The 16,490-nt window shown below is 35.9% G+C and overlaps 1 protein-coding gene across 2 annotated transcripts in view; it reads right to left on the bottom strand.

Annotated features, from left to right (window-relative positions):
* The window catches only part of GRID2 (glutamate ionotropic receptor delta type subunit 2), a 730,152-nt gene that overhangs the window by 214,601 nt on the left and 499,061 nt on the right, over positions 1 to 16,490 (bottom strand). For both annotated transcript variants that reach the window (XR_005103041.1, XM_037379411.1), the window contains exons 7-8: positions 11,722 to 11,883; positions 3,324 to 3,443 (exon numbers count right to left, since the gene is read on the bottom strand). Coding sequence is in view for 1 of the 2 variants with exons in the window: in XM_037379411.1 (XP_037235308.1) it covers positions 3,324 to 3,443; positions 11,722 to 11,883 (282 nt within the window). In the remaining variant the exon portion in view is untranslated. The remainder of the gene's footprint in view (positions 1 to 3,323; positions 3,444 to 11,721; positions 11,884 to 16,490) is intronic.

The raw sequence follows: 16,490 nt of genomic DNA, 5'->3' as shown, positions 1-16,490 counted from the left end.
AATGTCAAACACCAAGAGACAAATGCCAACAGAGAAATGTCAGAAATACACCCGTGTCTCCACTGAATGTAACTATATCTGCACAAACGCCACAGCATGATGTGTAAAAAGAATAGTTTTTCTGCAGTTCCCTTGGGATGGTAACACCACTGGTGTCAATAAAATCAGTATCTGGCAGTGATCTAACTGTATTACTCCAAGTACTGACTATGGCAACACATACAGTCTGAATGATCCGTGCAAGGTGATGGATAACATTTACAGACAAAACAGTACAAAATTTGTATTTCAAGCAAATCCTGCTCCTGAATTTGCTCACTTATGGCTAGATGAAAGACCCCAACACAATGAACTTCCACATGAATCCTCCCACTACTTTCTATGCATGACAGCAACCCCCAAACAGAACTGAGTTCAAGCAGAATTCGGACTCTTGAGAAATTCATGTTTATTTTAAAATTTTACTGGCTTTAATTAAAATCAATTGATTGTTCCTCAGGCTAGAAAAAACGCCACAACTTTACACATTCGACTTGGTGTGAACCTCTGGTCCCAAGGACTTCAACAGGCCTTTTGTCATGATTTCACTCTTCATTATCTGTTATAAAAGTACTTGGAAACCTGTTAACTAGGGAAGATGCATTTGCTTAGAAATTTCAGTCAGTCTGCTCATTGCAGCTGTTTCCACTAAAGTTGAGAAATAAAAATGGTTAGGTAGCTCTGTAGTCAGACCACTAAATATATGAAAATCTGAAGCGCACTTTAATTAGTGTAGCTAACAAAAATATAGCTGACTCCTGTAATTATTGCGATTTGCTTCCAACACAAGTGGCTCACACACTGTAGAATAAAATGTAATCAAAGAAAATATGTGAACGTTTGTCAAAAGATTAAACCAACATATGGCATTTTCCCCTTAAAAATTTTCTTCTCTATCTCTGATGTAAATGTTTTAGGATCCCTAGCTTGGGTGTTTTGTTTTTTTTTTAACTGTAAGACATTGAATATAAATATCATATTTATTTTAAATCTTTTTACTATTCAATTTAGTGTAAAAAAAGATATGACATTTAATTGGAATTATTTTGAATTTTCTTTGAAAGATGCTTCCAAGAACAATTATCACATTCTCACAATACATACAGAAATTTCTTTCTAAGGAAAATTCCTTTCTCTACACCAGAACTCTTTCTAAAGATTTCTCTGGATCACTGAATGCTGTTTAGAAAAAAAAATTGGAACAGATTAAATCTTTTCTGCTCTGGACACTTTCTTCTTTTTAACCAGATGCAGTGCATCACAAAACTCTAGGCATAGACATTTATAGTGCAGCCTTCGGCAGAAAAAGTCTTAAAATGTCTATATTTAATTTTAAATGCTCATCTTGGCAAACATAAAAACCCATGTACTTTCAGGACCTTACAACTCTGCTTTTCTCCTGAACAGGGTCTTGTGACACTGAATTTGATGGTCTGATTATATTCTGTTCAAAACTCTGTTCTCTTTGACCAACTGCAAATCTATTTCCTTTCAAAGACAATGAATGTCTCTTTGTCCTTGAACTATGATAAGGCCTAAACAAGGAAGTCTAAAAAGTCTATTTGTACTATCTCATTGTTTTGCACAACTTATGGGTGCCTATGGTCATTAATCTCTTCTTTAAAAAAACTGTACTATAGTTTAAATTTGCACTAAAAATCTAAATTGTACCATCAGAAAAAAGTTAGAAAGGCTAGGAAGTCTTTTGGTACTTCTGTACTTCCAAGACTTTTCTGTGTGTCTCTCTTTCTCTTCTATCTTTCTGTGACATGGAAGAACACAATTTAATGCTGCACTCAGGCATTCATCCAGACAGCATGTTTGAAGTAAAAAACCAGCCAAAGTCAACCAATTAAATTAAATGTAGAGATACAGATTTGTCTTAGGAAAAACTACCTGGTTGCTCTAAAGAATAAATAGCTCCTTGATGCATAGCATGAAAAATAAGTCAAGTCAAAATATATTGAAACAGACTGAATTTATGGATGAGGGAATAAGGACTCATCCAACATTCTGGTCACTTAAAGACTTTGCAAAGCACATGTCCAAATATCAACAAGATCCAGTTCTGTTTAGTTTCTGAAGCATCTGTCAGGATCTCTGCTCAAGTTGACGTAACTATAGGCATGCATGTACGTTAAGGTATTGACAACAGATGAAACAGCAGGAATTGAATAACAATTCCAATAAATAGTGAAAGACAAATTTCAGGAGTTCAGAGACACTTCTAACTTACTTATCTTTCCCTTCCTTCAGAGCATTTATCTGTTACTACAGAAGGCACGCAAACAAATGATGTACTTCATCATATAGTGACACTGACAGATGGAACCAGTTTACATATATTAAGATAACTTACTCTGTCATTTGCTTTCAGACAATCACTTCAGGTTCCTCACATATACAACCTAGTGAGATCTGATACACTAAATTAAGAGATCTTGGTATTGTCTTTCAGGAGGTCTGTCTCTTTGAAGGAGACTTGCTCCTGGAAAAGCCTATTAGTCTTTTATTTTCCTAAAAGGTACCATACAATTCTTGCTACTTTTGCCATCCCAGATGGGCAGTGATCCAAAGTTAAGGATATGTGTTGCAAATAGAGACCTGCTTCCACCATTCCGCACACAGGACTTAAATTTATTTTTACAGACTAACAAAACTGAAATATCAAGAAATAGTAATTTTGCTGGACATGTAGGCCATTTCCTCAAACAATCTAAGTCCAAGTATTTGGACCTTGTCTGGCACCTGGATACAAAATGTTACACTTATTCTGTAAAAGTTATTTTCTATTAAAACACCATGTACTTATTTCAAGAAGACAAGAGATTAGAGAAATTTTGTCTATGTTACAACAGATTTTCCGCACCTATGAATTTTAATCATCTTTTGGCTGCAGCATCCCACTTTGGCCATAAGTATCAAGTGCCTGCCTGGGTGCTTTAAACAAAATTCAAAGTAGAATTTGCTATTTTGGAAATGAGTTGCAAAAGTTACAAAACAACAGCTTTCACTGGTCTTTTGCGACAGTCAACCAGCAGCTTAACACTTTCTGTATTAGAAACACCTTGATCAACACAACCTACTGCAAGGCTTCTTTGTAATAATAAAATAGATGGATATCTAGAAGTTCAAGACTTTTTACCCATTTCTTTCTCCTCTTAGTGATACACAACAACACATTATCTGCCATCAAACACCTTTCTATTAACATGGAACACAAGAAACGTTAGAAAAAAAAAATCAGTAAAAATAGTCTTTTGTATGAATATATGTAGCCTCACCTTGCGGATGCCTCTGCCAAGATCTTCTCCATAATTTGTCCCCAAAATTTCAAAATGCACATTGGGATTTCCCCCATTTTCTGCAAATTCCAATTCTCCAGTCAAGCCATTCACTCCACCCTATTGGAAAAAACAGGAAAATAGAGTGAAAACTCAGAGGTAGAAAAGTGTAATAACCTTTTGTTTCTTCAACAGATTTGTGCACTAACTATGCAAAATACATGCACAACTACCAGAATTTGGGCAGTTTTCCATAGGCCACATTTACCTAAAAATTCTGAAGCCTAAATTGTGCCTGCATCCGTTAAGTTCTTCACAGAAGAATCAAACTCAATAATGCTAAGCAGATGCAATACAAACATTAGCCTTACTCTTCGTTTATTTGCACTCCATTTTTTGTCCTTTGACCCATCAGTGTATATGCATAGACATTCTAGCCCCATTAAATAAAAAATAAAAATAAAAAAAAGAGACTGATTTCTGTGGAATCAAATGTAAAGACAAATATATAAAAGCAGGTGCACAAAATTTAGTTTTGTTTGATCAGTTTTGCTTTTCCCATCCAAAATATTTGTCACCCAAAAGAGATTTTGACTTAAGATGAGGTTGAGTTTTGGATAAAGTTAGGTGGGTTTTGAGCTCAACATAAGCGATCTGCACAAATGAAGAAGGGCTTGTCTAGCTGAATACAGTGATTTTTCTGTTTTCCTCCACAACTCTTCTCCACTACTAAGAATGCATGAGATGAGCAACAACTGCAGTATATTTTCAAGTTTGCTTTTAATTTTACCTTTTTTGTCAGAAAGGGTTAAAATACTAAAGGTGAAACAGTGAATATTTAGTATAAAGAGTCAGAGTTGAAAGGGTTATACGCGCCACAGCAATACTCAAAGTACATTCTATACATGCCACAGCAACACTCAATGTATATTCCAGGGTTAATTCAACATGACACACATTTCATCTTTGTATAAGATCAGACCTGATCTGCAAAATCACCAGAGCCATGTGAAATGCCTACAATGAAAACCTTTAACCTTAAAAAAATTCTTGTTTTCAGATTCAGGGAGAATTAGATGTTTAACCCACTCCCTCAAAAAACTTCAACAGTATTTTAAGTATGTACAAGAGAAAAGTCTGCCTGTGGTGTAAAACCATATGAAATGCATAGCTTTTCTTCAAAACATTCGGCAAGAATTTTGCAGTTGTGATTGCTGTTTCAGTTAAGAGTATTATTATTTCACTGAGAAAAACCCACGGAAAATAAACTCTTACAATATAAACTAGGCTAAGCACATGAGCCTTGCTGAATGATGATTTAAATAGCTCTATTCTCACATCTTCAGTTTGAAGAAAATCCAGGAAGAGGTACAAAATTTGCATTGCCAATCCAGATTAGTATGAAATAACAACATGTTATCATCCTTTTATAAAACATTAGTATGACTATAATAAAAATAAGGAAGTCTATCATTGAGATAGTACCTTTAAAATTTACTAGAAGCTACCGGATTAGTATTGTCAGGGAACAATAATAAATATTTCACGAAGTGCCACTTTCAGTTAAAAACAAGATATTTTGTGTATGTATACATATACTTAGGGTGTTCTTAATCTTTTCTGTAATATTTACTTTTTAGATACTAGAATAAAAATAATCAACATTAAAAAGGAAAAAACCAACATCCTGATTAAGGGTACATCTGCACAGTCTTCTGCAGGAACACTCCCAGGTCATTTTGCCCTCGGTGAAAGCCATCCAGGCAATTTTGATCCATGTCACTATGGGTAGCATGACACTGAGGTTACTTATTAGCTTGAGCACAATTCTGTAATAATCACACCTTCATGGCTTTTAGATTGGGGTTAGCACACCTCTGGCTGGTTCAGAATAAAGACAGAGTGAGCCTGTCTTTACCTGCAAAATGATTTGAACATATCCTTAGGTAAATAACTCAGTTTCACAAATACAAATCTTTTGTGTTAACTTAAATTTGACTACGCCCTATTCACAAACCAGAAGTAAAAACCTGTTCTACATACCTTTTTTCCCAGACGGTCTCATCTGGCTTTTTGGTTAATTAAGCCAGAATTTCATGGTACATGTGATGTAGAAATGCCTGCAAAGCAGCACAGATCTTCAAGGCTTTGGATCCCCATCTAACTCCTGAAAGCCTCCATCTGACTGACTTACCCTCCCTGACAGCATAACACCTGCTCCTAGTCCTGCACCACTCTGACCCCTTACCATGTACTGCTTTTATTATATTATACTTCATATTTCCTATATTACTTCCAAAAACATTTTCCCCCACAGTGTTAATTAAACCTGTGGGTTTGAAGTAGATAAGGTATAAAAATTAATTAACCTGTTACAGACCACCTGAGCTGCACCATGATTTCAACTGAGCCACAAGCAAGGTATGGAAAAAGGAAGGGGAAAACTGGAAAAAAATGGTAAAAGAAAGGAAATACTCAACCAACAAAAATTAAAATCTGTTAACAGAGATGCTTTGTACAGCAGAAAGCATTTTCCTTTTTTCTTATTTTGTTACAAAGCAGTTTTAAATTGGGAAATTTCAATATGGAAAATTAAAGGGACAATAATTTATGGGAGACTAAGAATCAGGTTTAAAATGTAAGTAATTTTTTGATGCTTGAAACAACAATTTAAAATTTTAGTCAACTTTTAAATTTTTTTTTATAAACTTTGTCTTTATTTGAGCAAATATGATTAAAAAAAGATCACTTTTTTATTTCGCCTCAGTTACATTTGAAGTAATGAAATCCACTTTTTAAGAAAACACAGGATTCCTTGGATATACATGGCCCCTAACATATAGTACAGGTTAACAGACTTACCCACCATATTTTGGAATTGAATCCCTATCCAAAACTGTTGTGTAGATCTATTTACCTTGATTTTTAAATGGCTGCAACTGGTGGGGCAAGATAAAAACTGGTTTTGTTGATTATTTTTATATTTCTGGAATCCAGTGGTAACCATAAGAACAATTTCTCTCAGTCATCTATTTTGGCAATTTTATCATGTTCCAAAAATTTCACATAGAATCATTTAGGTTCGAAAAGACCTTTAAGATCATCAAGTCCAACTTTAAAGATTTCTTTCCTAGACTGTGTACATCTGCACATAGTGTAATAAGAGCTCAGATTAGATGGGAATGCTCCTGGATTGGAAAGGGCAGAGGCCGAAAGACAAAAAAGTGCATTAACTATAATACCAGTAAAAATACTAAATCTGATCGGAAACTTCTTGGAAGTCCTGATGCTTCCTCCCTACACGGGACGTACTTTGCTGGACCTGCGGGCCATGCAATCCTGTTATTGCTCTCTACTCGTCCTCATTGTCCCACACAGTCGTTTTACAAGGCTTACGTGAGGCTGTTGTATTGCTTAGGGCTGAGGGAATGGGACAGCATTTGGCTAGAAGTTTCAGTCCTCCAGTTTTTCTGCATAATTTTTCACCATGTGAATCCCTCTAAAACACATACTTGATTTATGACACATGTTTTATCCCTCTGTGAATGCAGAGTGGAAGGAGATCACGGAGGAAATGGCCACCTGTATGACAGCTACAGATGCAATAACTTCCTGATGAGATTTTTCCGAGTTATTTTAGTGTTAATTATGATAATGGGTAAAAGTCAAAGAAATTTTCCTTCCACTTAACTTACAGAAGCAACACTATTTGGGGAAAAATGAAGACACAGTTATTCCCTACTCTCTCAAATTTCTCTAAGGTTGAGCTGCAACCATGCAATTTCCTGACACATTTGAAACTGAAGAGAGAAATGTCACTTCTTAGGACAAAACATTTCTGATCAACGCTCTGGGCCTTGCAGGGCTGTTATGAAACCTAATAATATAGTTAAAGCCTACTTGAGTCCTGTCTAGACAAGCAAAATAAACTACAGTTTATATATGCTTAGGCCCTACTATACTGTAAGCCCCTCAAGAAAGCACTATTTACCTAGCAGTCAGGATCTCACACTTGGGAATGTCAGCTTGCCAGTCATCTGTTACAAAATATTGTACTTGCTCTCACAGTTCCTGTTCAAAATTACTTCTTTTCTCCAAAAAATATGGTTATGCTCAGAAACTAGCTATTTTGCAATTAAGGAAAAAGCTATGAGGCAGGCAGAAAAAAAGCGCTATAAGCATTGCACAGGAGTTTCATATTTTATTCTTGAAAAAATCTGATATTGAAAATGTTGTTGAGTTTTCAACTCAACACACTGTTTTTAGCTGCTAATGAAGAGTCTAATTTACTACCTGAAAAAATAATTTGGTGCCTTTTTTGCACGTAACCACTGAACATCACTGCCATTTCTGAGACTAGAACTAGTTGATAATTCCACCTATGACTCATGGAACAGCACATGGTACAGCTTGTTTTCTGCAAAGGAATAGGCTCTATGTTGCTGATAGCACTAAAAATTTGCTGTTTGTCACTGAACTAAACAAATGTGACTGGGCAAAGATAGGTAAGTGTGAGAAAAGGTATATGCAGTAACTTGATATAATTTTTCTGAGTTGATCCTCTATATTAACCTACTTACATTTACTTTCCAGCTATTCAGGAAGATTGATTTTTCCAACAGTAGAATTATATTCTACTAATATTTATTTTTCTTACTGTGAAATAGCTTTACTGAGAAATAAACAAGTGAGCATGTGTTTGGGGATAGTTCCTGCTACAGAAGTGAACTTAAAACTAATTGCTAGAGCTGTCAAAATTCATTAGAAGTATTGTATTTCCTGATTAATTTAACTATTTATTCAGTTCCATATTGAGTAGAAACAGATATCAGATTTTGATAATTGTAGTGGTATTAAAATGGTTTTTCAGGCTTTGTCCAATCAGTTGCATTCACACAGAAAAACCAGCCTTTGGTTTGTAGAAATAGCAATGCAGGAATCAAATGTTCAACAGTGAAAAGTAAACAATGACAATAGGGAATGATTCAGACAGCTATTCTGTCATTTCAATAAATGTTTGAAACCCCCTCATTCCCTGCTTTTCCCTATTAGCTCATTAATCATAAAGAAATTAGTCTGTTTACCATCAGAGTGCTCCTATTTTTAACAAGTGCTGCTGCAGGTAGAACATCAGCATCCCTTTCTCTTATCTTCTTCAGTGTGTAGCTTTATAGAGATTTCCCATCTTTTTTCTTGTTTTCCCCTCCAGAAATCGAAGAGAGATTCCCTCTGCAGCTAAAACACTGCCAGCTATTCCTGTTTCTTGATTTCTGATTCTAGAAGATAATTTTCTTCTAGAAAAGCTTCCTCTAGAACTAGTTTTTCCTGCTTTTGTAGCAGCAAGAGTTCACTTGTGTGCAGCAGTAGATGGCAACATCACTTCCACTTTGCTGCTGCCAGAACAGCTACTTCAGCTGCTAGTCCTTTTCTATGGCAGACAGGCTGTAATTAAGCATCTTTTCCTTAACTCTTCCCCCCTGTTGTCTACAATGCAACAATACACTGAGGCGAGGGACAATCTGGGACAAGATGGTGAGTCCAGCTTTGCAATACTGGTCATTATGAAGGTAGAGTTAAAATTGTGCAGAGGATGGAAATTCTTTTTTCAGGAGCATTTAAGAAACATCAGAAGGTATCTTCAGCTTGAACTATATATTCTTGTGATATTCCATTATACACTACAACTTTGAAACAGTGTTGATTTCAAAACAAAAATGGAGAACCTTTTATTCAGAAACTATTGAAATACCAAGGTAACTTTTTACTGATTTGTTTCAAAATTAGGGAAAACTGGTATGCTTGAGAAAAGCTTTTTATTTCATTCAATTTTAGAGGAAGTTCCAAGATGACAGGAGAGAAAAGATGTTTAAAGGAAAAAAAAGGTGAAAAATTGAAGTATTCTGAAAAAGAGAGATGAAATTCCTTTTATTACTTTTATATTTTATTGTTTTCTGATGCCTCATCAGATATTTGTCAATCATCTTGTTTTATATATAACAAAACAAAAATAATGAAAATCAATCTCAACTTTTTAATTTCAAAAGTACACAGCTGTGATCCTGACATTCTTCTACATAAGTACTTTGGTGAAACAGAAACTACACCACACCAGAAAAATAAAACGGAATTCCTTTTTCTTGTGCAATTGCAACTCTCAGCTGCAGTCTTTAGCATTCCTCTGCCTAGGGACTGACATGGTACATACACACACAGAGGGAATTTCTGTATTTCATTTTGGATGAAATTTTGACTTTCAATTTTAGCATGTTACTTCTAGGAATTGATCTCTGTCAGCAAAATGCAGTATAAGGAGTATCTGGATTATTCAATTTACAGCAATGAAATGGCTTTGCATCAAAGCCATCTCATTCAAATAGCAGAGAAACCCAAAAGCAACAGGATGCAAGTCTGGTTAGCTGCACATGTCAGGAAATTCCTTGGCATTTTAATCAAAATTTAATCAAACTTCTAACCACAGCCCTGAAATTTCCACTTACTCCTGCCTTCTTGATTGCCTTCATATTTCTCCCTACCATTTCTCTTTGTGTTTCAGGGTTAAAAGCTACAAAAATTGATCTTCAACACAGTGCAGCTCTTCTGTGAAAGGTCGCAGGAGGAGTTTGTTTTATTATATCACATCATTTTAGGATTGTGAGAATTAGAAGAAGTTAAACTGAATAGCTAGGATGACGTGGCAAAGAATGGAATAAAGTCTGAGATGCAAAGACATGAGATAGTGGTAAGAAATAGCATAAAAGGTGTTTATGTAGGAGAAAAGGATCAGTAGCACATCCAAAAACAATGCAAGCAATAAAATAATAGTAATGCAAAAGTCAGCAGCCCTTTCCATGGTGGAGTACTTCTAAATTTAGAGATGCTAGTAGGGCTACTAGACTTTGCCTGAAACTCCAACTCAAATAGTAAATTCTAATTCTAAAGTGGAAGTGGGTATTTTGACTCTTGTGGCTCAGGCATTCTACTTGATTTGGAGTAAGTAGAAACAGCTTTTAGTTTAATAATAAAAAAGTCTGCAATAGTATTTACAAAATGCAAGTTGAGAATAAAAGCACCAGAACTACCCTTGCCTGAAAGACAGCTTAAAATACATGGGACTGACAAATGTCAATTTGAAATTGCTCTGATAGGCTCAGAGCAATACAGTTTAGAGTCCCTCAAAGCCATATCCTGCTCCTGAAATAAGAAATGTGCCCTGGATTATCCTTGCAGCCTCATGACTTCCAAATATTAGAATGGAAACTGGAGACCACCACCAAAAGCCTTGAACTGTTATTTTGGAGCTAATGCAGACTGACCCAGGACTGGGGAAAAAATAAGCAGTGTTCAAAAGAGCCTTACATTTCGCTTCACCATCATTTCTGGTGTAGTTAAAGGCCCAAAGAAGAATGACAACTTCATGAGACAACATCATATTTTAAAGTATTTTTATGTCCTTTTAATGAAAGACATAAATATAGCAAATATAGCAGTGGTTTTTTTTGGTTTTTTTTTTTGGTTTTTTTACTGTCCTGAGTTTTTATGTATTTACAATGTAGGCACTGAGAACTTTAAATGTAAGTATACATTACCAGGCATTATATGCAGAGAAATGAGAAGGCAGTTTTATGAAAGACATCAGTAACAGAAGGAGATGAACTGAATAACTTACAGGGATGGGTAAACTACCAACCTATGCATATTTTGACTAAATACTGACCTAGAAGGCTGTGATAATTGTCTCTAAGTGTATGGAGGCTGTAAACATCATGAGGAAAGGGAATAACTAAGAAAAAATATCTTTAAGACTGAAGAACAGGAAAAGCAGCTTTGTCATGAACGTGATTTAGGTATGAAATAATAATCACAGGGAAGTAGCGAGAACTTACCATTTGATAAAGCACTGTAGGGACTGTTATATGGAACAGTCCTGCAATGCTAGCATATGGACTGGATAAGTTAGGCTTTTCCTTGCCCTCATTTCTGTTATTTCATTATATTAATGTCAATACCAGTCCAACAGCAAATTCCATAGAACATTACCCAGGTGTAATTATGCAACCTTTTTTTTCTTCTTTTACAAATAAAATTGTAAATTTATCTGCTTTACCTCTTAACCTGTGAAACTTTTTCAGTAGAATATTTTTCATACTTGGAAATTCCACTAGTCTGGTAATTTTGGTAAACAAACTCATTGACTTGATTTCAAATACGCTCTTTATGACATGGGGAAAAGCCTAAAACAGTTGAAGACTATTTTCATTCAGAAACTGTAAGTATATTAAAATATTGCTTTGAAAAGACACTGCTGGTACTGGCAAGATTAGTATGCAACTCAGAAGGAAATACTGCCTAATGCAAGTATTTTAGAAATCAAAGACGAGGAAAGACAGGGGAAGGGTACCTTCTTGATGGTTTCCAACATTGATCGTCCTCCTTGCCAGGGCTTTGAGTTCTTCCTGATGCAGGTGAGGCTGGCCATGCTGTGCCACTTCCTGTCCTCCAGCTTCTTATGAAAGGCATTCGCCAACAGGAGGACAGTGTCATATATATACAGGTTTGAAATCTGCAACGACATTAGGAGTATTAATGTTATTATTTGTGGCTTCTTGCCAGCAGCCAGAATTTATCATTTGTTTTGTCTCACCTAAAATTCTCTGGTAATTAAATGATTTATTTGGTATTAAGAAGACACTGTAAGAGTCAAAAAGTCATATCTTTGGGTCTGGTAAAAGCTTCAGCTAGGGGCTGTCACACTACAAGCGATTTGCAGCAACAAACTACACACATGTGAAGTACAGGCAGCCCAATAGCTGGCACAGCTCCATTTGTAGGATTTAAAGTGCTACTTGTGAATGTGAACAGGCAGGCTTTCTTTTATTTCTAACCAGTTGCCTAAAACTTTCAATTTTTCAGTCACCAGATACTTGGACAACATCAAATTGTCTTCAACACTGTTTTGTGCTTTTGAAAAACAGAAACTCAGAAAATTTTAAATAAATCATTTCATAGTTGGTTTTGTTCCTGATTTTTGCAGTCAATTCTGATTGAGGCAATTTCTCAAATGAAACGTGACCCAATGAAATTTTCCTCAGTGCACAGCTGCATGTCAATTCCGCAACTTACAGTGTTTCCTCTCAGAGTATTTGGCAACGCCCGTTAATTCCTTGCAGGACAAAAGTCTTACTGAGTAAATATGTATTATGTTTCACTGTGAACATAGTTACATACATACAGTGTGAGGAAGTTCCAGTATGGTATCAAAGAGAATAGTTGAACTTAAGAAATGACTTGTGTGTCAGTTCCACTTAGCCATGCACCATTTCTATACATGCACTTTTAAATGAACACAGTACCAAGTCAGATATGACAGATACAATTTTATGTAAAAGAACAGAAGCTCAGAATTCATTAACACTTCTGAAATGAGTAATTTACAATATAGTTTTATTTCAGTCACTTCTGTCCTCACACAGCAGGAACATTTAAGTTACTAACAGTGTCATAAAGAGAAACCACAGCTCTCCGAAAGAGAGGTTCTTGGGAAGAGAAGCAATGTTCAGAAATGAGAAGGAATGTTTAAGTATATTATTTTTAGATAACCTATTGGTTATTTGAAGCCACGGGGCCAGAAGTTATTCAGGGAAACTCAGTTTCCTCAGCTGCACTATGAAGGGGGCTGCAGAGCATTGCTAGCGCCTGAAAACAATTAGCCAGCAGCAGTTTGCCAACTGAGGCAAGGTTGCTGGTTTTTTTTTTCCTCTGTCAGTCATGGAGAAGCCAAAAGACATTTCCCAGATTTGTGGAATGTGTTGACTGCTCTGTGTAAGGGTTTCTTCATACAGATGGTTTTTTCAAAACCTTAAAAGGAGAAGGAAGCTTACAATAGAATAGTATGCCAACTTTGTGGAGAATGCCTCTATTCTGCCTCTTAAAAATATCCAGAGACTGGGAAAGTCCTGCAGCTATTGGGAGGGGGTGTATCCAAAGAAGGATAATAATGCTGAAGATCTGAAACACTCATTGGCAAATCCACGCATCACCATAAAAAAAAAATTAACCCCCCCCGCCCCCTTCCTGCCTAATTACTCCTTTCCATATAACCTATTTTTAATGTTTTTATTTTCTCATGTAAATTCCACCTTTATGCTGACTTTGCCTGTCATCCACAATCTGCTGTGTACAGTTCTCACATGAAGGTTTTGTGACAGCCTCCTTCCCTACCTAGCATCTAGGAAAGAGGTCATCTTTCTCCTTACCTTGCCAGAGCTTCCTGGGGCATTTTACCTTCCACATTTTGTTGAAGGAGATCTAATACTCTGCTCCTTTCCCTCCTGACAAACTGCCAGGGATCCTCTAGTGCCTTTACAACTCTACATTGTTAGTAGCACAAACACAGAACTTCTGATCATTATTGTTCTTTCCTTTTTTTTTTTTTTTTAATTTATTTAATGTCAGTGATTCTTCATTCCCTCTTTCTGGAAGATGCTTCTTTATTCTTACTCAAGATTTTCCCATGAAGTCAGTGCCTGTGAATATTTCTGTTGCAATATTCACCAAGGAACTAATTTACTTTCCATGGATGCACAGATCAGGCATCACTGTGCATAACAGGATTAAAAGCATGGATTGATGACCTGGGTTGAGATTAATCAAGCATTTTTAAAATAACTTGGATGATTTGTCTGTGTATTATAAACCTACAAAGAATTCAAAGAATTTCTGCTAAAGCTGTATTTTCCCAAAGAAGTCGGCACCACAGGGACATTTGTTTGAGGTGGAGAGAAAGAATTATTATTATTCTGCAAGGCAAGTTTATCTCACGTAAGCCTTTGCCAAAGGGAAAAAACCCCAGCCTTTAGAGAGCAGAGACAATAAGGTCACTAATGAGACTAAATTGGTACATGAAGGGCTACAGATGCCAAGTCATCATTTCCCAACAAAATGACATTGCTTTCAAGGTAGCATCTGTAACCTATTACCATCAGAATAGAAGACTACTGTAACAGTTCATGAGAAAGGATGCGCTCACTTATCTAAGAGTAATATAGCTGGGCCTTCATCAAATATTAACAGGGCTCAGGAGTACAGAGTTCAGCAGTTATTAAGAATTGTTATTCCTTCACTAATAGTTCAGCTTAACATTTACAGAAATCAATCACTTATAATGCAATGATAAAGACACACCGATTAATTTCTGCATTTCAAAATCACCCTTCCTTGTCACTACCAGAAGCATGCTTTGTTAGTAACTGTCCTGATGTATGGAGTGGGGCTGTAATTTAAAGTAGCTTTAAACTTTATTAATTTCCCAATTAAATTTACTGGGACATTTAATGCATTGCTTGGTATCTATTACTGATCCTTTATTTATTCCAAGTCTCTCAAACTAATGGCATTACCACCTGCATAACCTCCTGTTGACAAAATTCAAAATTCAGATATGATTTTTTGTTCCAGAGTGTAGAAGAAAGGTATTTAGCAATCAGATTAAGTATGAGTGATTAATCTGGGTTATTTTACATATACCTAGACTACTGTACATAATTTTTAGACAAAAGGATTGTGGCACTAAATACTTCCATGAATCCAGTTTTTAACTCCCTGACTACAAAATGACATAAATTTACAGTTGTTGTTTTAACCAGGACAATCTCAGAGACACAATGACAGATCTTCACCAAAATATTTTTCAGTGTTTTAATAAAGGTGCTGAAAAAAAATAATATTCACACAGACTTTAGGGGGAGTAATTCAGAAAAAATAAATCAAGAAATCCACCCCTATAATTTCCAAAGCATATTTCTGATTAGTCACACTTCAATGGCATTAAAAAAACCAACAAACCATTAGAAAATTTAATTTATAAACTGTTCCAACTCCCCACTGGAATAGAAGTTAATTTGTAATATTATTGGGGAGAACAAAGAAGCAGTGAACAAACCCCAAAGCTACTCGAAGGTCTGTGCATCGTACGAAGACACAAGGGAAGCTGTATCAGAGTAGTTCTTCCTTTCATTTTTTAGTGTTGTCTCATTCAGCTACTAATAAAGTGCAGCCATCTCAGGGAAAGCATAAAAAAAGCAACTCAACTGTGCAGAACATTTAAACCAGTCAAGCTTCCATCATTCCTTTGAACCAAAACATTATGAAAGCTTTCAATAGGAATATTACAGCTCTCCAAGCTATATAGGTTGATCAAGAAGCACAGGTTAAGTTTTAAGATTCAATCTAACATATTAAATCAAATTTTTCAATTTGTAGAGAAAAAACTTTGATATCTGGAACTTTTCTTTTTCCTAGAGACAGTTCATTATTGAAATGGAAATCAAATGGAAGTGAAGCAGAAAAGAAAACTAAATCAGAACATGAAGCTTCCCATTGATACACAATTCTGGTTTTCCACCTTGCTGCAGTTAGTATCTTTGTTCATTAAAATTGCTCTTTGAAATCTCTAGCAGCTGCACATAATCACACCCTCAGTTTTTATGCATTATCTGTAGACTACCAAAGTTCCCACGAGGACCATGCTGCCATAACAGGACAGTGCGACCTAAAGAATTTTCAGAGTTCCTAAGTAGCCTCTAGAGATATTCTACGCATCTATTGACCTTACACAGCCTTGTTTATTTTAGGAACTCTAATAGGATCACCATACACTGTACTATGGCCAGTTTTCCATGTCATCAATAGTTGCTTACTGGCTGCTTTGTGAACAATAAGTGAGAAGACGACTCTTACAACTGATCTGAAACAGGGCAAGACAGGCCACACTTCTCCTTTTTTTCCTCCTTACATATTTTCATTTTAAGCAAGGATGCACTTCAACACCTCCCTGTTTCTCGCCCATTGCTTTCTCTCACTCTTTCAGTAATGCAAGGCAACTGCTCTTTGCTGCTGTCAGATGTGCTCCTCCTGCACCACTGCCAATGCAGTCGTCTTTCCAAAACTTCATAAATGACCACGGAAAAAAACCCTAAATTAACATTGACATCTTAAGCCCATTTCACACTCTTGATTTGCTGGTGCTTTGTCATGATGATGCCTAAGCAGACACACAAGAGAGATAGAGGACTTGCTCATGGAAAAACTATGTGAAGTCAGGAGACAGTGACCATGATCCTGTTGCTGATTTCATGTAGTAGGAAGGATCTTACAGTTTAATTGTGATTT

This window comes from Falco rusticolus, chromosome 1, assembly GCF_015220075.1.
Source record: "Falco rusticolus isolate bFalRus1 chromosome 1, bFalRus1.pri, whole genome shotgun sequence".
In the NCBI taxonomy this organism is placed as follows: Eukaryota; Metazoa; Chordata; class Aves; order Falconiformes; family Falconidae; genus Falco; species Falco rusticolus.
Note: the sequence above shows the minus strand (reverse complement) of the source record. Positions and strands in the feature narration are given on the sequence as shown.